Source organism: Maylandia zebra, linkage group LG6 (assembly GCF_041146795.1).
Source record: "Maylandia zebra isolate NMK-2024a linkage group LG6, Mzebra_GT3a, whole genome shotgun sequence".
In the NCBI taxonomy this organism is placed as follows: Eukaryota; Metazoa; Chordata; class Actinopteri; order Cichliformes; family Cichlidae; genus Maylandia; species Maylandia zebra.
In genome coordinates, this window is record NC_135172.1 from 19,728,677 (window position 1) to 19,740,029 (window position 11,353).

General features: G+C 41.5%; 1 protein-coding gene across 1 annotated transcript in view; it reads right to left on the bottom strand.

Annotated features, from left to right (window-relative positions):
• hhip (hedgehog interacting protein) overlaps positions 1 to 8,741 on the bottom strand; it is a 37,749-nt gene extending 29,008 nt beyond the window's left edge. The window contains exons 1-2 of the mRNA XM_024802870.2: positions 7,929 to 8,741; positions 4,149 to 4,341 (exon numbers count right to left, since the gene is read on the bottom strand). Of these exons, the coding sequence (XP_024658638.1) occupies positions 4,149 to 4,341; positions 7,929 to 8,198 (463 nt within the window). The 5' untranslated portion in view covers positions 8,199 to 8,741. The remainder of the gene's footprint in view (positions 1 to 4,148; positions 4,342 to 7,928) is intronic.
• Positions 8,742 to 11,353: the final 2,612 nt, after the last annotated feature.

Sequence of the window (11,353 nt, forward strand, 5' to 3'; positions counted from 1 at the left end):
CTAGTAGAAGAGACTGTCTTTCTATTCAGTTGGTTCAACACCATGCAATAATGAGGTTGCATTTGCTACAGCTGGATGATCCTTTAATTATAACTGCTTTAGATAGTTAAACCCAGTGTGCGCTGTCGATGTACACTAAATGAAAGCTTACTGGAAATGAACAGCAACACATTGCAAGTGGCAGCAAAATTCATCAAGCTTGCTGAGGAAGTACACATCTCAGCCGTTGTACATGAAAAAAATCTGAAATAAACCTAGTACAAGAACTGGCATGATGAGGACTATAATTTTGTCTGTTTGGCACTAAAAATATAATTCTTCAACTGATTCATAGATCATTTGATGGTTGACTAGGTTGTGACATACACAGAAGTGGTCTTAAGAAAGCTATTTCTAGGGAAAAAAAGAAAAAGAAAAAAACCCCACTGCATCCCAACGAAGACTCCACAAAGCTCCACAAGGAGTTCAATCATTTTGAAAAATGTGAGACACAAAGAAAGCCAAATATATGATTACTAGAATTATTAACTAGGTAAACCCTTGCCAAAAGCATCTGACTCTATACCAGAAACAATATGTCTCCATCGCAGTGAATTATGGGAACCAAATTAATTTCATGAATCACACATATACCCCCTTGAATATATTCTGCAACACTATAGATACAGAAAAAATAATTTGAAAACAAATGTCAAAAAAGTTACCAAATTACAAAACTCTTCTAAAACTACATTTTTACAACTTTTCCCATCATTATTTCTCAAAATCAACACATTTAACGGTTAACTAATCTGGTGACGCTGGATGGCAGTTTCCAATTTTCAAACTGTGTTCATTCACTTAGCTGGAGTTAAAAATGTTATTCCTTCATTTTTCTTGCCAGTCACAGGTATCCTAAAATGTTCTTTGATCAAATAAAAACAAACAAACAAACAAACAAACAAAAAAACCCAACCAAATTACTTGTTTTACTCTTCTGGTCTGGCTGTTTTGCATTACAGAGCTGCACATGGGCATAGCCTGTGAAATGAAAAAGTCCACCTGTTTAATATGGCATGTGACTGAATAAACAAAATTGTTTTCAGGGTGAGAGCTTTTCATCACTTGAATTGCCAAACAAAGACATGATGTTCCGAAATGCTGACTGATTGTATTTCCATAAATTCTGCCCATGAGTTCAAAGTAAAACTGACATCACATCATTCCTTATTTCCCTTTGGCCTGCTAGTTTACCTAAAACGACTTAGTGCCAGAGGAGAGGGTAATCTGCATAAACACAGGAGTCACACAGAGCTGCCCCTCGAGCCAGTGCAGTCACAACATTATTCCCGGCAATAAGCAGAGTGCGCAGTGGGTCTTCGGGGCCCTTAGCGACCTAAAAACAATCTTACCAATATTGTTTCCTTTAGTCAATCCCTCAGAGGACAGAGGAAAGCAAATACACCAGTGGTAAAAACACAAACAGGACTCTCCCTGTCCCTCCTTTCATCTACTCCCTGTGCCCCACACCGCAAGGGTTGACCGCACCAAATACTGGAGGTGATAGGATATCCCCTCAAACATCTAAACATAACATGAAGATCAAACACACGTAGAAACACACACACAGCTCTGACTATACCACCCACACTCTAGTGTCTGCAGTTATCTTAACCATGCTGGTTGGGGACATCGAATGGAGGGTGCGGGGATGAGTGGAGGAGGACATAAGAGAAGTATGGAGAAGGTGGGAGGCCCCCAGGCAGAAGTGAGAGTCAAGGCAGTAAATAGCTTTATGGAGAAAAGGGGTACATGGGCTAATCAAGGACTGGTAGGAAGTTTCATGGGTGCAGAACGACAGTTATGGGTGCAGTAAAGGCTACTGTTTCAATTTAATACCTGTGACTGGTGATTTTGTATTAGCAAAACGGGTGACACTGATAGGCAAGGTTTGTGGTTATGTTCACTTTTGCTGCCTCCCATTACAATATTCAGGTACAATAAAAAAAAGGAATTGCACATTCAAAAATTCCAACTTAATTGTTACCATTTATGCAAATGCCTAAGAAAAGCATTGCTCATATTGTACATCATTCAATCAAATTAATCTGTCTGTAGTTTGGAGATGATTTTCAGGAATCGCCAATACCTCCTTGTATGCTTGACAATGTCTTCTACCTTCATTGCAGGGTGTGCACTAACAAAAGATACTGTAAAAGAGTTAACATTAAAAAAAAAGGCAGGAAACAAATCAAAGGAGAAAAGAAGTGCGAGAACAAGGGAGCGAAGGCAAAGACACACAGAGTGAGAGACAGAACTCTGTCCATATTCCTGGCTCCCCACTGCTAAAGTTATACTTCCATCTGGTTATCTTCCAAGGCAACCTGGGTGGCCCACCCAAAGTACTTGACATCTTGATGCACTTCAGCAGTTTTACATACACACAACCTTTGTAGAAAAATAAATGTGTCATTCGTCACCACATATGCTGATCTGTGGGGGCTGATGGGGGGTGTACAGGGAGGAGCCTACAGTGGGGGGACGGGGTGGGAGTCTTGTCTGGATTCTTCTCTTGAGGTTTTCTGGTTTGACTCTCTGAGCCCATATGTCTATCAGTTCATAAGGAAACAATGTAACTCTGACAATGCCAGACTTCTTCTTCTTTGCCTTTGCTCTGTAGAGTCCGTCTCGCCAACATCAGTTGTAGTTGAATTGTTGTACATGATACTACGGTAGGCCATTAAATGCAGATGAGCAAGGACTCCGATGGAATGTATGTGTTTGATATTTGACTTGAGCTGCAGCGTATCATGTGGGTGGATTGCAGACAAGTGTGTTTGAAACTGTTCTCTGTTTGCAAATCTTAGCAGATCTAATCAGTTTGTGGCGACCGAGACTGGAAGAAGACTTGGCTGTAGGAGAAGAGACAGTCAAGAAGTGTTTGATCTTGTGTGGTGTGCACTCTGAAGGTACCTGTGATCTTCTGAGAAGAAAATGCTTCAGTGATAGAGGCGTCCCATTTAACAGTACATTACACATATAGAAAACTGTTGCATCAATGGCTTTTTTGTTTTTTTGTGTTTCTGCCATCTAATAGTCAGGAACGACAGAGGCCAGTACAGCAACACTTCAGCTATGTTTACAAATCATGTTAACCTACTACCCAAATGAAAACAGTTTAATGGCAGAGTATGAGAGAGTTTTTTTAGTTGACAGTTTATGTCTGAGGAAGGCAAAGCACCCAGCAGTCATGTCTAGACCACAGCTAGGGTGCATATGCATCCCAAATACAGAATCAACTCCAGCAGTTCAGTCTAGCAAGTTGCATCCAGGAACAGGTTATAAAATAGTTCACTTTTCTCCAGTCAGTCAAGTTTTCTGGAACACAGGTCAGGCCGGCTGGATTTTGTCAGTGCATTCATGAAATTTGTTTTCACACCCACCTTCGCATATCTAATATTTTCCATTCACATGTCACGAACTGTCTCAAGTCTGCATATTGTTACTACCTTCAAGGGCTTCAGAAAGTTAATTTATTGCAAATTTCTGCTGATTAAAATAACCCTGCATGATCCCAACAGACCTAACAGAGACGTGAGAACAACAATATCGGCACCTGATGACATAAACACAGCTAGACTCGATACTGTGTCATAAGAAGCACAAAAATCACTCTCCAAATTTGATTACTCAAATGTGCTAGGCCAGCCTGCACACTAATCAGGTGCTGGGTCCGTACAGCCAGAGTGTGGCAAGTGATTTTACTGATGCATTAAGAAACGAGGTAGAAAGCAAGAAAAATGGGTGAGACAAGCAACAGCAAATCGGGGTGAGGTCAGATGAGGTAAGAGCTGAATAAATAAATATCCACAGACCAGACTATTGACGCACCACTTCTTGCATAAGTTCAAAAATCTTCCAGCTGCACATGCATGTGAAAGCTGAGTCTCAATGAGAAGTGTGGCTGGGTTTGATTTTTTTTTTTTTAATAAATCAAAATCAACATGTTCGCATCAATTTGAATTTATGAAAATTACAAATGACCAAATATAGCACATGCTTACTTTAACTTAATCTTTTCCACTATGTATGTTTACTTGGATACCATCAGGTAACCACACTGGCAACATTAAAGTTATAATAATGGCTATTATTATCTGTGTAATTACCTGGTATGTGCCCCCTGCAGGTGTAGTAGAACTCGCGGCAGAAGTTCTGGCAGAGCCGTGGCAGGTCTGGCTCCCTGTGTGGCATCTTATCCATGTCCAAGGAGTGGAACAACACCTGGGCATTGGGGGAGCAGCGAGCACACTTGATCTCCTCCAGGAGACGTCCACATTCTGTATTGTTGGTGGAGAAAATCTGGAGACCACACGCAACAAGGGCATACGCCTGATTAGAACGGCTTGCTGTTTGCTTTTACCTCTCACTTCACACTCACTACGCAAGCAAACATATAGTTTAGGTTTAGCTGGACATTTGGTGATAGCAGCATGATAAATATTACACTATGAAGAAGGGAGAGTTTAGATTGTGAGATTCATTTTCAAATCTTTGTTATAAATTCCTGAATATGACGACACTGAGAATTTAGAAAAACTACGCAAGATGCTTTCAAATGATCTCACTGAGTTCAAATTATATACTTTTATATATTTTTGTATATTTATTTCAGTGTTAGGCTTGTATATATCAGCTCAGTAAATATGTGTATATGATGTCTAACATTATGCTCCCATTTAACTACATGAAATTAGCCAATGTGATATATATAAAGCAAGTACTCACAAGATTTAAAGATAGTTATAAGATATATATGACGTATAATTTGTTCACTACATACATGAAAAGCTTAATGTTAATGCCATGGACTCTGTTAATGTTCTACAGTGGATATGTTTGGGGTGTTTTTATTTAGTTTTAGTTTTTATTTCTTTCAGTTTGAAGTCTTCAAAAACTCCACAATTGCATCTGCATCACCCGACTCCACATTTTCAGCAGCAACTAGTGATGTCACTTACCTCCTTGTTCTCCCACTGGATAATGCATGATCCCATTCATAAAAGTGAATTCTAACAAAGGTCTAAAAGTTGTTTTTGTCTTTTCCTGAAATACTCAACATGCTTAAATTTTCTATACAATTGCAACATTTTTTATTCAGTCGCCTTTTGTACAGACTTGTCAAGCCTACAGTCTGACCTCCCTTTCTGTAAACAGAAATAAACAAAAAGATCATCTCATTCTCTGCCTACTTACCAAGTTCACAAACACTTAAAATCAAATTACGATACCCACGCTTGACAAATTTCAAAGCAAAAAATGAATGAAACCAAATAAGCGCCTCAAAGCCTGACTTGGGGTGATTATGCAAAGGTATACATAGACTTCATCCAAAAGAAATTAGCAGGATTATTTACATAACAAATTAGCTATAATAAAACACAATGTAATCTGTTTTAGGTCAAGTGCTGTTTGCAGGCAGCAGGCTGGTAGTGCTTTGCTCTGTGTGAGGTCCATGTGTAAACACCAATTTAGAGATAGACAGGCACATCATTCCCTCTCTGGTATCAACAAATTAGCAGTCTGTCGAAGTCAATTAGACCAGGGGACCCAAGGCTAACATATGGACACCTTACACTTTACTCTAGTTGCAGAGCGAGTTGAAGCTGCAGAACAGACTTTCTCTTCAGAAGTTGTACAGTGCTGATTTTGCCCATAAGGTGAAATACACTTTCAGACATGCAAATAGGAAATCGCAATTCATAGAAGGCAATGTAATGGACTAAACAAAGACAGAATCATACTGAATGGTATCTTTGTTCTGCAATTTATCTAACCCCTTTCCAAAAGGGAGCTCTGCACTGTATGTACAGTGTGTACCTCTGTCTCGGTATCCTCTACGCTCATGCCCTGTAGTGTTGCGGGCATGCCTGCTCTCCTGCTCTAAATTGCCCATTGATTCTGCGTGCCATAGGCTGGCACAAGGTCCACAGAGAGTAGCATTTGTGTGCTCTCAACCATGCCCTGTGTCCATATGTTACTGGGATGGGCTCCAATGTTGCCATCATCCAAACCAGAACAAGTGAACCTTTGTTTGTTGTCTCTCGCTCAATCTTGGTGAGTACACGCCTCAAAAAAAACAGGGAGAAAACAGCAACAAGGAGGCTCAGCTGTCACACTTTCACAGAGATCAAGAGCAGAGTCACAATCGGGGAAAAAAGTGGAACTACAATGGGTAAGAAAATTAAATCATGAGTAACTTAACTCCCCTGTCATTTCAGATTTTTACATTGCATTTTTTTATTTATTAAAACTCCCTTCACACCTGCAAAGCTCAGCCTTGTGTGGGAGAACAGCTGCTCCTTCTATGATCGCATCTGCATGACTCAACAGCAAAAATCCACAGAAGAAACACATTAACACATAAAAAAATGAAAATGTAAAATACGATTCAGCTGGAATAAAAAAAATAGAGAAAAAATCTGGACAGTCCTCACACAATCAGGGAGACTGGGATAGGAGAAGGGAGACAAGCACTGAGGTAGGCAACACTAAGCGTTAACAAAACACTTGTCCTCGGGGAATAGGTGTAAGTTTATTGCGCGGGGGGGGGGATATAGTGAAAGACACGCACCCTCTCAAAGGCATTAACACTTGGACAGGGGCTCATGACTGGGGGGAGAATGATGTTCTCCAGCTTCTCCCATTAGTGAAACCAACAAACACAATGGTGTTGTTGTTATTCTTTTGCCATAATCAGAAAGGGCTCCGTGTGTGGGCAGTGTAGTTGGGAGGAGGAGAAGTCGAGTTCGTCCTATTCAGTTTCGACCCCCCCACCCCTTCTTATTTGCATGACTTGAGCAAATTAAATGATGCAATATGGCTTTTTGTCGCAACACAAAGTGAGATACCACCCAGCCACTGAATGATTCGAGGGGTGGTTTACATGAGAATGGCCCGGTGAGGATCCAAAGGAATCTGCTACAAGTTTGGCCGCATACACTCGCTGTTTTTTTCTCCTTCCTGCATTTCCGAAGAGCGGTTTAATTAACCCCCCCCCCCCCCCCCCCCCTCTGAGCTTTGCGCTGCATTACATTTTAACACTTACATTATTACCTCGGTTGGCGCCATAACGGTCAAGAGTGGAAGAGCGCGAGACACTTAAAAGACGTTAGACAAACAAACGTCTGAGCGTTAACTCTGAGAACCAACGGCTGCCAAACAGCCGGCAAGAGGGGAAAAATCCTTATCAGCTTCCAGTTCCAGTAAAAAGGTCGACGGCTGACTTTAAAAAAAAAGGGTACAGCCGAACTCCTACCTTGTCGGGTAAATGGCTCAACAGTTAGTTACCTAGCGCCTCTTTCTGTCACTCTCAGCCGGCGGTTGGAGCTCACTGTGGCCAGCGTAGAAGTAACGTAAATCGGGCGAGTGATTGCCATGGTAACAACGAAGCGGATTGGACACACCGAATTAGAGTTGAACCGTATTATGAGAAGCTGGTAAACATTTTATTGCTGAAAGCAGGATTTTTCTTCACTTTTAAGGCTGCCTCCGATAGAAGCAGATTAAGTTGTTCTCCGAAGATTGTATAAATGCTACAGCGATACTGAAAAGAGGGGGAAATAAATAAAATTAAGCCACGCATATGCTTACAGTTTTATGAATGGGGATTACATCTGAAGCTATTTAAAGGTCGCCTACCACTAAGGCTACAATAGCTTTCCCACAGCAACATAAAAATTAGGACTTCTTCTTGGCAGCATAGCCCAAGGCAACTTCCTCTTGCCATCCTCAAATTCAGCTGTCGGTAGTAAGAAGCAGAATGACAATGCACAAAGGCTGTAAATGCATGTCCTCAGGTGCCTTAGCAATAATAATATATATATTAAAAAAAAGCCAGTCCTTTCATTAGAAGAAAATGCTGCGTGTGCGGACGGACTTTAACTTACCCTGGGATCCCTGCGGTGCAGGATCTGATAGGCGGCTCTCCTGGTGGGGCAGCAGGATACGCGAGGATACAGCCTGTGGCAAACTTCTCCTCCGCTGCTGCCGTCAAGCAACAGTTTTCGCTCCCTTTTCTTCAGCCGCTTGGGCAAGCTTCCGTCGTAACATCTTCTTCTCCTGGGGCTCATTTCTCCTCTCTCGCCAAACTTTGCGTCCCCACATTCCCACACGTTGACCGCGATGGCCAGCACAAGCACAAATTGCAAATGCTTCATAGTCTCAAAAGATAATAAAATGCACTTGCAATAATATTAATTATAATAATAGAAAATAAAACAAAACGCGTCCCTTTAAAAAAAAGAGAGAGAGAGATGTTGACCTGGAGTGCACTATATTTTTACATGTATATATTTCTCCACGCAGGAAAAAAAAAAAACAACAGTCAAATTTGTACACGCAGGTGTTCTAAATGTGATTCGTTAGTATGAAAACAGGTGTTTAAAATAAATTAGCCCTACTTTTCCCTTCTGGTTATACAGTATAACTCCGAAAATTAAAATAATATAATAATAACAATATGAAAGCAAAAATAATAACACATTTTATCCTGATGAGCAGAAAAAGCCAAAACCCGCAAAACAGTGGAAGTGGAAAAAATACAAAAAATAAAGCCGTGACGTTCCGTTAAGATGTAATTCCTTTTTGAGCACAGCACGGCAGTTTGGACATGCACAGGTAAAAAAACATATAAGAAAAATAAAAGTTGCCTCTCACTAAAGTCCTCAGAGCGCTCACATGTTTTCCCGTGCTCTTTCCTCCTTCTTTTTAACCAGCGCGCGAGAAGAGGAGCGAGCACAGTGACGTATGACTTCGCGGGAGCGCGCGTGTGGCCACAGTCGCGTCCACGTCGAGGTAAACGGTTACCTGGCAGAGCGGCGGACGGAGACAGGAGGTGGTGGGGGGAGTAAAGTACCGAACGCTCATTCGACGGTAGAGGCGATTAAAACGACTGTTGCTCATTATTCACTGCCTTCCTGTACTTATCACGTCAGTGTAATGACTTATTTTGACAATAGCGAGAGAGAAATGTAATAGACTATTAAACTTCTCCTGAATTCCCTCCCTAAGACGGCGGTCGTTGTTCATAAATATGAAAAACCTTTACAGTTGTACGTCAAGTAAGCATTATTCTTCTGATGTAGTGTGGTGTACCTAAGGTACATTTACTAAAACTGTACCTGCACGGTTCTGGGGAAAGCTAACGCAGGCTTTTAAGAATGGGTAAACTAGCCAGTGACTATTTTAATACGCAGTAATTACTAGCTACGTAAAGACTTGCATATGCTCTTTTAAACTTGTTAAAAACAATCAACCTGTGCCTTTTTATACTACTTTTTTGTCTGTCCCCCCCCCCCCCCCCCCCCCCCATATACAGATTCTCACCGTATTTTAGTTAATGAACAGTCATGTCAAAAATGACTTGCCTCGGTTCTTGAATGGCTTTGCTGTGGCAGCGACTGATATCTCTTAAGAGACTGTAGCATTAGAGAAACGTCACACTGCATATTGTGTCATGGGTTGTTTGACTTCGTTTATGGTCTAAAGGCTTTGCTCTGCAGTACTTTTCTTGTAGGCGGTGGAAAATTGGCTACAATGCGAATCAATCACTAACAATCTGATGCCCAGTGATTTGTTCCTGTACAGTCGTACTTACAGTAAGGCATCTTAATTTGGCTAAAGTCTCCTGATAATACCAAATGTGGGACAAACCCTCTTTCATTCCGCTCTTCAGGAAAGTCACATGATAGCAATCCAAAAGGGACTGTTCAACCCAGAGCAATTACCGGGGAAACATTGGGAAAACCTGAAATCAGTTACATTAGCGGCACCTGTTCTTACTTGGGGGTCTCCAGCACTCACCAAAGCTGCGGCACAGCTTATCTACAGGAATCTGGAGCGGGTGGAATCCAAGAGGGGTTGGTTTGATTGTGGGCAATTATGGAAATGACTCAGTGTGCTATGAAGCTGTGGCAGACCCTGCCAGTTCTGACCCCCTACCTTCTACATTCTTCACATTACAGAACTGGAGATTTTTCAGGACCAAAGCGGGGCCGGAGTGCTACTTGCTTAACTCTGGTTTAAGGGCAGATCAGGGCCATAAGAATAGTAGGAATCGTCCACCACCAGCACCACCAGTATCACCACTAACATTAGAGCTCCGAGCAGAAGAGAATATACGTGCATTGTCAAGCAGCGTGAAAACATGTGGGATGCAGCTGTGGAGCAGAAAAGAGTACATCTGCTCGGAGAGATAGACCCAGAGAATCACAGTTAGACAGACCACAATTCTTAGCTGACATAGTGAGGCACAAGCTCAGAGCTGAGGCACATATACATGCATGAGAACAAAAATCAGACGCTGACTCTCTCTTTGCTTGGCCCATTTGGCCCATTCAGATCACATATTCAGAATGCTGACCTAAGTGAAACATCCACATGCAAAGTGCGTGATAATTTCCTGATGTGATACCACCTGCTACACCCTTTCATTTCTGCAGGGTCAGTGGGGGAAATCATCTTTTCGATCAGCATCTGAACCTCTTTTAAGGATATCCCAAGGGATGGTGGTTAGGTTTGCATGTGACCACATAAGCATCAACAACATGACTCTCATTGCCGCCTCTGCTGTTTCCCCCTAAACTGAAGAAATGCTTACTCTGTTCTCTCAGTCCGTCTGTTATTGCGTTGTTTGTCTCATAGCTCAGCATCGTGATCGTGTGCGTCCACCAACGGAGTAACAACAGGACTCCACTTGTGTATTTTGTTAGTGTTTCCATTCTAGGCAGTCAAAACCGCCACCTCACACCTAACAGTTCATAAGTCTACCTAAAGTTGTCTCTGAGTGTTGTTGGAGGTGGCCAACATTTAACTGCAGGGTCAGCAGGGTTCATCTGCAAAGATGAAAGCACAAATATAATTTTTGTTATTGCACTGAATAATAATAAAATCTTGAACTTGAACAGAACATAATGTCTTTTCTAAAAATCAGTGGAAAAAAAGAACAAAACAAAACACTGGAATTAGTCAATTTCTATCTCTTGTGTTGTTGGTGTCATTTTTAAATGTCTCTTAATTAGAAATCTTGAAGTACCTCAATGGTAACTGGGTTTCCATGGGCATCAGTACAGCTACAGCACCTCTACAGCTAATACAGCTTTGTTGATGGACTCACAAACAAAGATGGACATAGCTAGAATGACATCACCCATTTGTATCTCCATTTCTGACTATGAAATCTCACACTCATTAGCTACCAACTTGTCAGTCACAAGTCATTATCCAATGAGCATCACCCCAGAAAGCCTTCCTTCCTGAAACTTTAAAAATAAATTTTCATTCAGTATGGTCACAGATTAGTTGCTGAGCCTAT